General features: G+C 47.5%; 1 protein-coding gene across 1 annotated transcript in view; it reads left to right on the top strand.

The window, feature by feature from the left end:
* Window positions 1-215: 215 nt before the first annotated feature.
* The window catches only part of OC90 (otoconin 90), a 28,957-nt gene continuing 12,923 nt past the window's right edge, over window positions 216-16,249 (top strand). Inside the window, exons 1-7 of the mRNA XM_040979441.1 lie at window positions 216-258; window positions 4,497-4,562; window positions 5,665-5,721; window positions 7,989-8,163; window positions 12,758-12,870; window positions 15,197-15,325; window positions 15,486-15,515. Of these exons, the coding sequence (XP_040835375.1) occupies window positions 216-258; window positions 4,497-4,562; window positions 5,665-5,721; window positions 7,989-8,163; window positions 12,758-12,870; window positions 15,197-15,325; window positions 15,486-15,515 (613 nt within the window). The remainder of the gene's footprint in view (window positions 259-4,496; window positions 4,563-5,664; window positions 5,722-7,988; window positions 8,164-12,757; window positions 12,871-15,196; window positions 15,326-15,485; window positions 15,516-16,249) is intronic.

Below are 16,249 nucleotides of genomic sequence, written 5' to 3' on the forward strand. Positions count from 1 at the left end.
AGTGTGCAATAAGTAATGTCCTCCAGGGCCTTCTGGTGAAGTTTCCATTTGACGGAGCCCTTTTAGGACTATCTCCTTTACCACACACCATGTGGGACACAGGAGGGGCAGTTCCTTCCGGGGGTCCCTGACACCATGCTTATCAGATCTGCCGACTTCTCTCCTAGGAGGCTGCTCCAGCCGATGCCCTGGGTCTCCTCCTAGACTCTCCTGCCATGATTCTCCTCCTTCTTGGTGTGCTGCTGGTGCCCTCTACTGGTGAGTCATATTGCACACCATATTTCCAGTTCAGCATGTAATTAACAGGAATACAAGCAGATAATGTCTAATACCGTCAGAAGAACTTAGTGTATTTTTTCAGCCCAATGACTGATGCAAATGAATTATTAGTGAGGAGTTGTAGGTTTAGTTCACTGGATGCATGTGAGCACCTGTACGTGAGAGTGACAGGAGACAGGATAAAGCACAGATGTAGCTAAAAAGCAAAATATTGGCCCAAAAGAAATTTCCCTTTGCCCGAGCACACTTTGCTGACCCATCGCTGGCCATGGGCTGTTGTCCCTCATCTGGCTGGCGCCCTGTGCAGAATATTGACCTTTCTGATGCATAGCAATGTCCCCTTCTCTTTACCAGGCATGCCCAAGGTAAAAGGCAGATAGCTCCATCCCTCTGTCCTCACATTCCCAAGTGAGTCTTGCACTCCTAAACCCTAAAGACAGCTAAGCAAACTCCTTGGTCCGAGTTCATGTGGGGGCTCTGGCCGCTTCTCTGCTGCTTTCTTGCTGGTGTCACTACAGTGCTCTCAGACCTGGACCTGCTTCTCTGTTAGCACATCCAACAGCACATGGCTGGCATTTCTCATAACTCATGGCACAAAGCCAGGACCTCAGGGGTGGGGAGGGCACCCCAGGCTCAGGGCAGAGTCCAAGCAAAGGCTGGACAGCTGGAAGCGGTAGGGGGTCTCGATCACAAAGATTTCAGCCTAGCACAAACATGAAGTTCAAGGTTTATGGCAATTCAGTAGAGGCTGCATAATGTGCTGGTCATGGAGCTTCTTGTTTTCATCAAATGGTAAAGACAGTATGCCTGGGAGCCCTAGTGCAACCATCAGGCCAGGCGATGATGCAAACCTCAGCACAGGCTCTGCTCCCAGAACAGGACGAAGGCCAAGTGCCTCCCCCTTCTGGCTCACAATCAACATCATTCTGGTACGTGCTTCCCTGACATTGCTCCAAACTTCCACACTACCCTTCCTGCTGCCAGACCCCAAAGACATTTATCCAGTCCTCTGGGATAAGCAGTGGTGGATTCAGGATGTCCTGTTGTTAATGCCAAGATGTGGACATGGCAGCCCCCACAGTACGGCCTATGGAGTTAACGTGCATCCTATGTTCATTTTCCACCCTCCAGAGAGAAATCTCATTGTCAGCCACACACAGGAGCAGGGGTAAAGTAACCATTGACGAATACTGAATAGTGCACAATGGCTGCTCAAGCGGGTCACAGGTGTTCTTAGCCACTGGCTGTTGTGCTCATCGGGCACTTGCAGAGGCAATTATGCCAAATGCAAATGGAGCCAAGTAATTACACAAGGCCCTGTGGCAGCGCTAAAATGGAACTGACATTGGAGTCTCCCCCGGGTCTGCAGGACACGTTCGAGAAGCCAGCAGCTTCCAGAAGGGAAAGCCCTCTCCACGCAAAGAACCTGGGAGATGTGGCAGCACTGAAAAAAGTCCCGTGGTCAGCTCTCTGCCCTGCTCCTGCCCATATGGAGGACAGCCCTGCTCCCACACCACCCTGCACACCCCAGGCAAACTGCAGTCATTCACCAGTCTGACTTCAGTCTGTGCACTATTCTACTTTAAGTCTGAGCTAAGGGCAGGGCCTTGTGGTGCATCCAGTTAAGCTGCTTCTTGATGCCATATTGGGGTACAGATTTGTTCCCAAATGTCTCATGTGTCTCCCTCCTCGTGCCTTTGCGAAACACCCCCAAGCTTCATCCCTTGGTTATGTCTGCGATCTGGTCACCTTGGTGAACATGTCCACGGAGGTGAAACTGACCTTTGCCCTTAGCCCACCCCACCTGGGCTGCAGGGTGACCAGTGGGCTGTGCCTGTGAATCGTGCCTCACGAGGAAAGGAACAATGCTCCTGGTGCTGAACGGGCCACCCTGCCTCAGGCAGCACACTGGGCCCTTTCTCTCTAGCTTCGGATTCTGTCATGGATCAGCAGGTGTCTGCAGGCAGTGGAGAGCTGAGGGACCTTGTCCTCTGGTTCTGGAAAGGCTCAAGGTGACTCTTTCATGCCTGTTCCCACCTGTTTTACAGGTGAGGTCTAGAGAGGCTGTAGTGTCCAAGCTCGCCAGGCTCTGGAGCAGGGCTGTTGATTCCTCTGCAAGGTTATCTGGCATCTCCAGGCAGACTGAGTTGTGATAGAAGACAATGGACATGGCAGCTTGTGACTATTCCTTGGGAGGACAAAAGGCCCAGGCAGATGGCTGCTCTCATCAGTCTGAAGATGTCCCCAAGAGGAAATTCCCAACCCCAAATGTCAATGTCAAGAGGCTCCAAGCCAATCAGGGCCAAGGCAGTCATCATCGGGGGCACTTTCCTGATCAGTCAGTTCCTCAGGCTGGCCCTGCATGGCTGCTTGATTGGTAGGGTTTCTCAGCAGTGTGAACCTGACATGCCAGATTCACTACTGTCCACTTGGTAAACGACCAGGATCTCAACAGTTACAGAAATATGTGGGAATGGACAAGTCTGTCCCCTCTCTGAGCCTTCAGGGAACAAGGCTGAGGACAAAGTGAGACTTCAGCCCCTGCCCATTTGCCTTTGCCTTTGCCCCAGAGTGCATCCTCAGGGCCCCCAGGAGGATATGCCAGCTGACAGTTGGAACAGTGCTTTGGGCCCACACACTATTTAAGTGACATTTCTAGACCATGGGCTTCTAAACTATATTGTGAGCATGAAAATGCCTGTTTGTTCCCCTCTCCTCTTCTTAAATTTATTTGAGACACAGTGAGAGGAGGGAAATTGGAGGTCGGACCAGAGGGCAGGAACAAACACATGCAACAGCCCTGGGCTGCAGGCTGTAGCCACTAGTTGGGAGTACGGAGCTCAGTAAGGGCTCCCACGTGGGCAGAAGCCCCGGCACTAGAGCTGTCCCTGGTGCCTCCAGCAGAAGAGTGACATCAGGAGCAGGGGGAGGTATTAATTCCAAGCCCTAATACGGGCCAGGAGTGTTTGAATTGCTATCTCAACCACTAACCAAACATCTGTTTGAGTCCCACTGCAGACTGGCTAGATCAGGCTTGCATGAGGGCATGGAGATCTAAACGTCTACTGACCCTGCATCTCAGGCAATTTTGATGCTCACCATTTAAGGGAAACTTTTATCCTCAACTATAAATGTTTCCTATATCATTGCTTTAGCTTAAGAAACTCCAAGGCAAATATGTGACTAAACAAAACCATTTGTTTCATAGGTGAAGACAGCTTCAAGATCAGTCTTCAAGCCATTTCCAACCACAAGGAGCTAATCACTAATATAAAATACCAGGGTTGATTTGAACTGTAATACTGCAACAAGGTGGAGGAATCCACCATGGGGAGAGGGTATGGGGAGGGGTTGGGGGAATCCCAGAGCCTATGAAACTGTGTCACATAATGCAATGCAATCAATAATAATAAAAGAAATCAGAAGCAAAACCAAACAAACAAAAACAGGGTTGGCCCAGTGCTGTGACACAGCAGGTTAAGGTACTGTCTATCTAGTCTCCCCAATGGATTCTGGTTCAAGTCCAGGATGTTCCATATATATGTGTGTATGTGTGTGTGTATAAAGGCTTATCTGTTTATTTTATTTGTTTATGAGAATGAGAAGGAAGAGAGAGAGAGAAGAGGGGAAGAGAGAGAAGAGAGATTACCCACATGTTCACTCTCCAAGTGGCTGCCCTAGCCAGGGTTGGGTTGGCTGATGCCCATTCCAATCTCCCATGTGAGTACTGGAGGCAGAGCCCTTGGCCCATCCTCTGCTTCCTACCCAGGCACTTTAGCAAGAAACTGGATAAGAATTGGGGCAACCAACATTCAAACCTATGCTCCCTGCTACTTTACCTGGGAAAGAACCCAAACAAGCCCAAGTATCCAGGCCTCTGCCACCTGAGTGGAAAAACCCAGATGAAGCTTCAGGTTCCTGGCTTTGTCCTGGCTCAGATTTGGCCATTTGGAGACTGAATTAACACAGAGAGGATCAATCTTTCTCTCTCTGCAACTCTGCCTTTCAAACAAACAATAAATCTTTAAAGAGAAACATAGCAGTCTCCCCCGGCTTGTCCATCATTGTCTTCAGGAGCCATCACATAGGTCTCGCACATGCATGGGATGGAATTGCAGGCACTCCCACAGTTCTGCTGCATGTCACCTCCTGGCCTCCAACAGTTGGTGGGTGACGGAAGTGCCTCTGCGAACCCTCATCCTTCTCCTTATTTACAGAGGGCCATGCTCTGGATACACCACACCTTCCTCGGGAGCTGCCTCCAGGACTCTCAAAACACATCAGTAAGTAGTCTGAAATTTCCCTAGGGTCTTGGGAGAAGGTTGTCTAGGATATTGGTAGATAAAACAATCTGTTCTGAATATACCCTAAATCACTTACTACTAGAGCATTGATAAGGTGAAACTCAAATCTCCCCAGCAATCTCCCCCAGTGTCTGATCCACTAGTCTCTCCTTTGAGATCAAGTCTGAAAATTATCCCCTGAATCAAAAATATACTGAGAACAAAAATGAAGTAAAGAAGCTGATCATGAGGGATGTAACTGTGTCAGCCACAAACTGAGTTTTCTAACATGCAAGAGAAGAGGGAAGACTGTATTGATTGCTGTAGTTATGAGATCTGATTTTAAGCCTGAACAACTGGAAAGCTGTTTGGGTGATGGGTTATAAAGAGTTCATAGTTCTTTTGTGGGTATCACCGCAGAGCATAATCATGATAGACTAGCCAGTGATGTCAGCCTGAAACAGGTGGTTCATTCCCAACCTTCCACAGAGAGAGGCCGAGAGATAAGGTGAGCAGCCCACACACTCACACAAGGAGCCTCTCTCCAAGGGGCGTCACCCCCAGGAGAAACAGTGCCCAAAAAGAGGTCATACAGGACATACTGGGCCCTTCCAGAAGAAAGCCAGGAAACACGCATTCCTGCTGGCACCAGAGCCATTCCTCTTCAGCAAGAGCAGCCTCCTAAGGATCTATGTCACAGTCCAGGAGTCCCAGGCCATCCCTCCCTCAGGAATGAGGGAATGAGATGCCCTGGTCTGGAAGCTTCATCGTTTTCCATAGATTAAACAGGATGCTCAGAAGGAGCATTCCCAGTTATAAGAGTCATCAAGCTGAACCACAGCAAGACCGCACCTGCCCACCAAGTATTTACAGCACACACACAGTTCTCCCCAGTCCTGATACACCTTATCAATAATACCTGGTATCATAGCTCAGATTTGTGTAGTCATCAAGTTTCCATGGTAACCTGTATGACTCGAAAATTAACCCAAGGCCCAATTTGTCCTTGAAGTAGAAAAGGTTTGTCCCTTCTGGACACGGGGGAGGAGTGAGTGAAGACTCCTGCATTCCTTTTCATTTATGTTTACTTCCTTCCACTTAGACGTCACATTCTTCAATGGGGTATTTAAAAACGTGGAAGGTGTGGCTGAAATTTTTGGTGAGTTAAATTGCTTTTATCCACTAATTAGCATTGCATGATGTATGTTTGGGAAACCTGAGGAAATGACCAGGGCCTTAGTCTCTGTTCCCAGTGCCCACAGCTGCCCTAGCAGGCCCTCAACCATGTCACCCAGGTTCTGATCAGTGAAGTGGCAGTTTTCACTGGAGGAGGCACTATGCCCTCACTGACCCCACTTTATTGTTCATACTGCAACCCAGGAGGGAAACTGAGCCATGGGAACTGAGGCTAATGAGGTTAAGTGACTTACCTATGGCCACGTAGTTACAAAGAATGTATTCTCTGAGTCCAGAACTTACTCCCCTATACCAAAGCAATTTTATTTATCCCCAAATGGTAAGTAAGTGTGTGTGTGTGTGTGTGTGTGTGTGTGTGTGTGTGTGAAAGAGAGAGAGAGACTGACTTAAGGAGTTCCAAGCGTATGAATTCATGAATATCATATATTCATATTACATATTACAGAATCCTTTAAAGTATTACACTTATCACTTGCATGTCTATTTTATGATGATCTGGACTCCATAATAATTCCTGTGTCAATCTGTAAGTGTATTCCAAAGAGAAACAACAGTACGATACTTGGGCAAACAGACTCAGGGCTATTGGGTTAGACAGTGCTGTACAAGAATGTCTAACAGGGCCCGGTGCGGTGGCACAAGTGGTTAAGGTCCTCGCCTTGAACCCGGGATCCCATATGGGCGCCGGTTCTATCCTGGCAGCCCGGCTTCCCATCCAGCTCCCTGCCTGTGGCCTGGGAAAGAAGTTGAGGACGGCCCAAAGCTTTGGGACCCTGCACCCGCGTGGGAGACCCAGAAGAGGCTCCTGGCTTCGGATCGGCATAGCATCGGCTGTTGCGCTCACTTGGGGAGTGAATCATCGGATGGAAGATCTTCCCCTCTTCCTCTCTGTCTCTCCTCTCTGTATATCTGCCTTTCCAATAAAAAAAAATAATAAAGAATGTCTAACAAGGTGCAGTTAAGTGCCCTTCAAGTAAATATATATACTTATATAAATACATATATAAACCTTTGCTTTTCCTATCAGCATAGATCACTTTAGTTTATTCAGTGAGGCATTATTGAAATAAAACATGAAACATGGAGTTTGAATGAGGTGGGAAGAAACCACAGCTGGTCTACCCAGAGCTGGTCTGCCCAGCTGCCTCTCATGACCCTGTGCATTTTAGTCAACCCTTTGGGTTCTCTCTACTCAGAACTTAATTGCCTTCTAGCCAGAAAGGCAGATAATGGGAAAGTTGAATATGTTATTCAGAATCAGAAAAAAAATACTAATTTTATTGCCAATTCTATTGTAGTATGCTTTAGGGTAAATTGTTATCCTTTAGGCATGTCCTATTGGAGGTTATAGGATTAATATAAGGTTTATGGAATAAGATAAAGTGAATACTTTCTAACACATTATGTGGCATTATGAAGCTTAACAACTGAATAAATGAAAAGACATAGTGCAATTTATGGCAACAACCAGGTCCTCAAAGCTCATGTCTATAACCTTTCCTTCCTATAAGTTCTACAGTGCCAGTTGGCACTACCACTTAAGAGCTACTCAGAAAACTAACAGCACCTTGAACAACCAACACAGTTCATTATCTAGAGCAGCAAAAAGTATAATGGCACCAGCAGCTCAACATACACAACAGAGACACACCATGCTCACTCTATATTGTTTCACTGCTACCATGAGCATATTTAATTTTAAATCAGGTTTGGGGTATCAGGGTGCCAGTGACTGCAATTCTAACCAGCATATCCTCATCCACTTGTAAGAGAGAACAGTAAAAACAAAGAATGTCTTTGTTTTCCTTTATTCTCTATTAGAAAATAAATACTTCCCAGGACAAGCCAAAAGACTTGGGGTTCTTAATGATTAGATCTGGATCTCATGGTAAACTCCCAGTTCATTAACACAGAAGCATAGGATGACCAGAAGTCTCTAAGAATCATCACGAAGCATCCCAGGGAGTTAGGGAAGATTGCCTTCCTTCAGCTCCATCAGCAAGGAAGAAAGGCCTTAAGACTGCTAGACAGGCAGACAACAGGGGCTGTGGATTCAAAGCCTGCTTCCCTTCAATAGTTTGAGGACTCTGTAGGTTCTTGCAAGGGTAATGTGGCATCATCAGTCCTAAGTTAGGAAGTTCAAGGTAAACAAGTTCAGATGTATGAATGGGGACTCCTTCCGAGACCCTGGTTCTCATCACCCTTCTGTACATTTGCCCCTCTGCCCAGACTGCCTGGGATCCCACTTCACCTGGCTTCAGGCTGTCTTCACCAACTTCCCTGCACTCCTCCAGTTCATGAACGGCATGAAGTGCGTGGCTGGCCTCTGCCCCCGGGACTTTGAAGACTATGGTTGCGCCTGTAGATTTGAGATGGAAGGGCTGCCTATGGATGAGCCTGACAGGTGAGCGAGAGCCACAGGTAAGCCACAGGTAAGCAAGCCTGAAAGTTGAGCTCACAGGATGACCATCATCCTCTAAGAATATTGTAAGACATCCCAGGGACTTAAACAACAGAATCAACTTCCTAAAGCTTTATTAATAAGGAAGAAGGGATTCTGGTTGTTGGATGGGTAAGCAGTGGGAGTAGTTGACACATGACACCAGAGCACAAACATGGAAACTGCCCTGGAATAGAGACTCAGACAACACCTTAATTCCAGGCACCTGGTATCCGCACCTTTTCGTTGCATTGTAAGCTGCTATCTGAAGTCATTCTAGAAGAATCTTAATTTATGACCAATGTGTAAGACTTCATTTTAGCATTTTTTCTAAGTTTGGATTCATCTGTATCAGAACCACTTAGGTGTTTGTTTAAATGCAGATCCTCCATTGAACACCTTAGGATACCTTCAGGTGAAACCCAGGATTCTGAATTGTAAACAAGCTCCCTAGTGACTCTTTGGTATAATAAAGTTTGAGAAATATTTCTAATTCAGAGCAATTTGGGCCACAATAGGTAAAGCAACTATGAAGATTTATGTACCGTTTCAACACATATGACTCAAATAGCAATAATTTGTTGCCCCTGTGTCAAAAACAAATACCATTCATCTGTTGCCCAATACTCAGTGGCAATTATAAAGAATATAAGTGGGCAGCAAAGATATGCTCCATTCCTCCACACCAGGGAATTGCAAGTTAAGACTGGATGCCAACTTTTACCCATCGTATTAGCAATGTAAACTCTATCATTATGGTTTGGCATCAAGACGGCAACGGGGGACCACAAACAGGAGGGTCAGTCATGGGAAATATGGTGCCACTGCTTAACATTTTAAAGTATATCAGTGAGTCACTGATCCTTGGTGCTTCTAGTTTTTGCTCCTATTGTTGTAATCTTATACAAGCTGTAATGCCTTTGTGTTTCAGATTCATCTGTAAAGTGGAGGTGATGATAGTATCTATAGCACAGAGTTATTACTTAGGAGTCAATTACCAAGTTCAGGTTAAATCACTGAAATGCTGTGCGCCTTATTAAGTCTGTAGTGATTGGCAGCACTAGCATTAGTAACCACAGAAGTAGAGCTGTAACCATAGAATATTACTGGTATCAATAGTAATAATCATAGTAACAATTGCAGTGTAGTCTTAATCGTATTAACAGTAATAGCAACAAATGACAGCAACAGTAATAGGAGCGATCATAGTAGTACAAGTAATAATAGTAGTTGTAGCAACAGCATCTGCAACACTAGTACTCAGAAGTACGAAGTTGAACCCAGTCTCTACTCATGGACCACATCTCACCCAATGAACTACCTCTGTGCCCAGGGATAGTGTACGCCTTTTCCGCTATAGGAAAACACGGGAGTCCCATGGTAGTATCTGCCAGAGCTCAATTTTGTCCTGCATTTCTCCTGGAAGACCACTTCTCTGAACATCTTAGGCATCAGGGCAGTCCTCCCCAAATCCCCATGCTTCCTTCCTTGCACTCATCACCTTCTCCAGTGCATGTCTATGGAATCCATCGGTCCTGTGAGCAAGGACTGTACTGTGTCCAGGCTGTGTACTTCAGGCACTATGTATAGTACCTGGAACATAGTAGGACCTCACACACTGACCAGGTGGCCAATCTGCCATTATTCTTAAAGGATTAAAACTCAATGAAGTAATGTGTGGTGGTGTGACTGGTTGGACAAAGGCAATAGCTTTGCTGTGAAACCTGCATGTGAGAGTGCAATTTCCCATGGTAGGGTCCGTGAGCAAACCAACTCCAGGAGGGAGCTTGAAAACATTCACATAGAAGCGACTGATACTGTGTGGGACCCTGGGCCAGGCCCTTTCCGCAGCTGTTTCCACTTACCACCTCCTTTAATTGTTGAAAGAAAACATGTGTAGACCTAGAATCCGAAGAAACAAAGCACTGCTTAATCGCACCATGTCCTGGAGATGCAGAATGATGTGACACCCAATTACAATCATTTTGCGCAGCTCAGCAGGTGGAAGTGGAGCTTTCCACGCTCCTGAAGACAAGCTCTTTCCACGCTCCTACAAGCTCTTTCCACCTTGAAAGCTCACACAAGATTCCTAACACTGCTGCCTTTTACTAAGTGCTTACCAGGTGGAAGGGTGTAGATAACTTCTCACACTGTGAGTGATTTAGTGGCTTGCCCAAACTCATTGGACACCTGAACAGTTCCTTTAAATCCATCTCCACTGACTTCCTGTTTGCACCTGGAGCCCCTGACCACCCACTCTGAATGCCATCCATGCTCTGTGACAAACCTTGACTTTGACAAGTTCCAGAGCCTGTATGCCTCGGAGCACACATACAGCAATGCACATCATAATAATCTCACCTTCACACGAGGACTGAATGCGGTTAACAGAACAAAGCGTGGCGGCACAGGCTCAACTCGCGGCAGCTGCTAGTCAGGCACCAAGGAAGGAGCGGTGATTTCAGGAGCCGCTTTAGCAGCCCTTCTTGGGACCTGTTTTCCACACCATCCCCATTAGTTTCCAAGGCCCCACTCTAACTTCTCTCTCCTGGGCCCAGGACTGGAGTCCAGTGGGAGCCTTTTTTCTGAGTCCATAGCAAGCCTGGTGCCTCCTTTCTCCAGGAGCAAGGCCCCGCCCTCAGGTCCCGGATTCACCAATGGCATCTCTCCTCAGCGTTCCCTGCCTGACTCCCACACCAAGCTCCAGGCAGGAGCACAGCCATCCAAGGACAGGAGAGTGGCCGTGCACCCAGCAAGTCGCCAAGTCTCTCCGAGGTGAAGGAGCAGCACTGACAGTGAAGACAGCATCTCCTGGCTGCCAGCACAGCTTTTCTGCCCTCTCAGGAAAGGCAGCTTTTACAAGCAAAGCTCCAAGCCTGACCACCAGACCTCTACTCCCAGCTCAGGCCATCCGTGCGTAGGCCAGCATTGGGAGAGTCGCTTGCCCTCTGGGGGCTTCCGCACCCTGTAAGATACGGGTAACATCACCTTGCTCACAGGTTTGTTACAAACATTAGATGTTAAATGCTTAGAAGAATGCCAGCAGCTGGACCCAAACATCTTAACCGTGATTAGCAGACATATTTGAGATGGTAACATTAGTTTGCAAAGACGCAAGTAACTTGCCTGTGAGGAAGCTCTGGCAGCCAGGATGCAGACTCGCTGGTTCTGGCTGTAGGGTCCCGCTCAGCACTTTCTCCTGCCTCTCAAGTGAGAGGAAGCCTGGTGCTATGCTGGCAGCAGCCGCCTCACCACGCAGCATCCCTGCCCTGGAGGAGGGCAGTGGAGGGCCGTGGCTCTGCCTTGGCTCTTCTCTCCATCGCCCCAGAGGGAGTGGCTCCATCTTGGGCAATCGTCCAAACGCAGCTCACCTGTCTCCTCCGCAGACAGGCTTATATTTAAGATGCTCCCCGCCCCCCATGGTCTTCAGGCATCAAGTTTTCAGTGAATCCAGCTGAAACCCAGGGCCACCTCAAGCTGGCAGACTTCTCCAATTACAAAGAATATGGTTTTCCCCGGCCCTTGTCTGTGACAGACTCCAACTTTGTTCTGTTTTAGTGGCAGAACACTCTGTGTTGCCCACCACGTGCTGTCTGTGTAATGCGTTAGGTCTGAAGCAAAGCAGAAACCCTGCCAAGCCCAGTCCTTGGACTCTTCCACTCTCTGTGTGACCTCACAGAAGTCACACCCCCTCTCTGGGCCCCCACATCCTTGTCTACGCATTCGTCCCAAAGTGTTGTCCTATGTGCTCTTTTTATTCATGAGATCTGGGATAACCCAAGCTGATCTGTGCCGGAATCGTGGTCTTAATGTTTGATCATTTCCCTGTCTTCAGAATAACTTAGTTGCTTTTTCCCCTCCCTCCACTTGCTGGGAGTGTCAGCTTCAAACACCTGTCTTGGATGTAGAGAGAAGGATAATTTCTTAACACAGACGTCACCTGCTCAGGAGGCTGCCCCATGTTCTCTAGCTGGGGCTCCTCTCTTGCTGATGATTTGCTCCCCTTCCTGATTGCTGCATGGTTTCCAGGTTTGCTAACTAGTCCATCGGGGCCTCTTCATTCCGAAGTGTAGAGTGAATCCTGCACATCTGCCTCGGCCTCTTCTTCTTAAGGCAGTCCAAGCCACTGATGGAATTGTGTCTCCTACCACCAGCAACCCAAAATAGGGCAACGACTTCAGCTCCTGTGTGAGGCCAGGCAGGAGGAAGAGGACGATGGGCAGCTGATTATGGTGGTGGCTGGCTCCACAGGCAAACGTGGACAGCAGTGGGATTATGCATCTGCAGAAGATCAAGGCATGTCTGACCTTGACCTTCACTGAGCCACCTAAACCCTGAGATGCGGGTCACAAAGTCCACAAGCTGAAGAGGGCCAGTGTGGTCCTGTTGCAATCTGAAACTTGTAAGATAGGAAGGTGTGCATGAGTGTAAATGTCACACACTCACCAAGTATTTGAAACAGATCACTCCCTGAAGTCTGGAGACACGGAGTGACCAGGGTTTGCATGCCCGTTTCCTTCTCAATCTAACTTCCTCCTGTTCTCTCTTCCTGCCACAGCTGCTGCTTCCAGCACCGCAGGTGCTATGAAGAGGCGGCTGAGATGGACTGCCTGCAAGACCCCAGCAAGCTCAGTACAGATGTGGACTGCATCAGCAAGAAGATCACGTGTGGTGAGCATGTCCGGGCACCTCAGGAGGGCTGTGCTCAGGAAGACAGGTCTGGGATGAAGGCATGGCCAAGATCCACCTGTGTCCTCACTGCCATCAGCAACATCGTGGTTCTATGAGCCCCACAAGGGCTGGAGCTATGGCATCTGCAGATACACAATAAGTGTTTTCTGAGTTGGAAAAGTTCAGCCAATTATTTCACTTTTATTTAGGAAAAACTACTTTTTGATATACATTATACACATTTACACATTAACATGTGTTTTTTGACACATGTATATTTGTGTAATATCCAATCAGGGTGTCCATATTTATCTCCTCAAACTCTGAACATTGCTCTGTGGCAAAAACATCCAAAACCCTGTCTTCTAGGGTTTTTCTTCTTATAACAAAATATGTAGTATATTGATATTATCTGTAATTTCCCAGTTGTGCAACAAACCCAGCAGTTCTTACTGTAATCTAGCTATTACCTGGCTCCCATCAATGAACTTCACCTCTTCCCAACCTTTTCTTCTCTCCCCAGTATGAGATGGCTTTATTGTAGACTCAGCTTAGGAGTGAGATCAAGAGAATCTTGCCTGTCTATATTTGGCTTATTTCACTTACCATAATGACATCCCGCTCCATGCATGCTGTTGTGGATGGCAAGACCTCGTCCTTTCTGTGACTGAGTAGTATTCCATCGCGACTACGTGCCACAGCATCTATGTCCTCTCTCAGGAGATGGAGACTTAGGTGATTTCCATTTCTTGGCTGTTGTGAACAGGCTGTCAATATGGGAGTGCAGGTATAGCTGACAGTTTTCACATGAGGAACTCTGAAGACTAGTAAAGCAGTATTTGTTTTCTTCTTGTGCATTCTGTAATATTGGGGGCAGATGCTTAACTCCCACAAACATCAAAGTGTATAGGACGGTACCTATTCTGGAGACTCATGGAGAAAACTAAATTAAGTGATGCTTGTAAAAACAGTTGTCACAGCAACTGACATGTCTTAAGACATCAGAGATGGACAGAGGTGCAGGAGTAGTGATGAGGCATCTGGTAGTGACAGTGGTGCTATGTAGCGCAAAATGTACATGGGCTCAGATTTCAGCTACCCACATTATTTTCATATCCCTAAGCAACCCTGATAGAAGAAAGGCTTAGAAGGAAGTGGGAACACATTGTGTCTGGGCACTTAATTAGAGTCATCTTTTGTTACATGCCTCCTATGTGTCATGGAATTTACACAAAGCAGTTCAACTCTTTCCCACCACCCTAATAGATGGGACTATTCCTATTGTTTTCAGACAAGGAAAGGAACCTAAATAATTTTGCAAAGCCACTGAGCACTAAGAGTCAGAGATAGCATTAGACCCTAGGTCCATCTAATTCCAGGTCTAGCTAACATGAATTGAATGGGAAGTGAAGATATGGAGCATCAGGCAACCAGTGAGATGGGGCACAGAGTGTGAACCATTGGTGGAGTGCACAGTATGCATGGGAAACAGGATTCACTCATTCACTCATCAGGTCTGTGTTGAGCAAGACACCAGAGTGAGGCCATCGTGCCAGTTCTGGGGACACCCTCACCTTCTGTGCTGTCCTTTAGATTGCGAGACACTGACAGAGTCATGCACAAATGAGCTGTGTGCCTGCTGGTGACAAAAGCTGTGGACAAAAATACAGCAGAGAAAAGGCATAAGCAGGACTAGGATGGAGGCTCCTATTTACACAGAAAGGTCCAGGAACCTCTCTGAGATGGTGAGAGTTGAGCAAAATCCCGCAGAAGAGGTAGGAAGGGATCTTTGTTGCTACCTGGCAAAGAAGTAGAACACTGGGATCCTTGAAGTGTCCACAGAGGCACAATGTGGACAGAGAGGTAGAAATAAGTGATGGTTAGGGGCCAGGAAGGGCTCGAAGGGAGAGGAGTCCTGTGATGGGAAGCCACTGGAGTGTTTTGAAGAGAAGAGCTTGACCATAATTTTTCAAAGGTGATTTTGCTCCTGTAAGCTCCCAGGAGGCTACACTGCACAACAAGGAAGAAGGCAGGGAAACTCAAACCTGTAAAGCTGTGATGGAGTCTTGGCCAGCATGACAAAGTAGAGATGGATGACATGGTCAAACTCTAAATATGCCAAAAGTGGAGATATAGGGACTGGTGGTACAGAAAGTGAGTGGGACCCACAAAACTGATGAGATGGTCCAGACATGACTGACTTGAAGAAATGGGCAAGTGGAATAGGATTTTGAAAGAGCTGATCAGAAGCTGTTTCAGAACTAGCATAACCCATCGGGATTCCAAGGAAGATCTTTCTAACCCATGTCTCCCTTTCTCTGGGCAGAGTTCAAGGACCCTTGTGAGCATTTGCTGTGTACCTGTGACAAGACTGCCATAGAGTGCTTGGCTCAGTCTGGCATCAACTCTTCCATGAACCTTCTGGATTCTTCCTTTTGCCTGCCTCAGACTCCAGGTAAGAAGGTCTGGATCTTGCATTGACACAGGGATTGACAATTGAGACAAGAGCTGGGATGGAGCCCATAAATGCTATCTTCACATTCCACATGTGGAACCTTCACACTGTCCACTAAGCCCACTGCTCTAAAAACACTTCCTATGTGCTTTCCTCACAGAGACAACCAGCAGAAAGGAGCTGCCCAGAGGTGAGGCCTCCTGGGAACTGGCTGTAACTGGGATTGCAAAGGTGATGGGAGGGTGGGTGATGGATGATGTGGGGGTTCTATGAACACGCCTCCTCCTCTGGGCCTACCTCTTGGAAGCTGGGGTGACCCCCAGCATTGGACATGCCCCTGCCTCCTGGGTCTGGAGTGGGATTGCTATTACTACAGCCAAACATGAAACATCGCATCGCATCAGTGTGGATCCTGCCCCTTGCTACATAAATGAGTGTGGATTTGGGATGTAGATCCCAATAGCTTTCTCTGTCCTTCCTATATCCTACCAGGAGATGTGGCCACACAGGAGCTATGGGTCAGGCAGCAGGGCCCTCTAGGCTGACTGGGTTCCCATTACTGTGGGTCCTAGAAGCAAGCCTGCTGCTTCCCCTTATCACCCACTCCTTGTCCTTCATGCGTTCTCTGGAGCCACAACAGGAGGATGAGTGTGTATGCATGAGTGTGGAGGGTTATGTGCAGGAGTGTGTGTATGAATGTGCATGTGTGAGGGGGTGCATCGGTGTATGTGTAAGCTTGAACATGGGTATGTTTTGACTGGGCCACCCCCAATGGAGTTGCTTGGTGGCCACAGACCCACATTCTGACTGGTCCACACCCAAAGGGGGTTGGAAATGTAGGTGTGTATGAATGTATAGCTCCACATGTTTGGATGTGGAGGGAGTCTTGGAGGTGTGTGTGCATGGGTGTGTGTATATGTAGAT

The sequence above is a fragment of the Ochotona curzoniae genome, unplaced genomic scaffold (assembly GCF_017591425.1).
Source record: "Ochotona curzoniae isolate NIBS_2020 unplaced genomic scaffold, NIBS_Ocur_1.0 contig_3190, whole genome shotgun sequence".
NCBI classification, from domain to species: Eukaryota; Metazoa; Chordata; class Mammalia; order Lagomorpha; family Ochotonidae; genus Ochotona; species Ochotona curzoniae.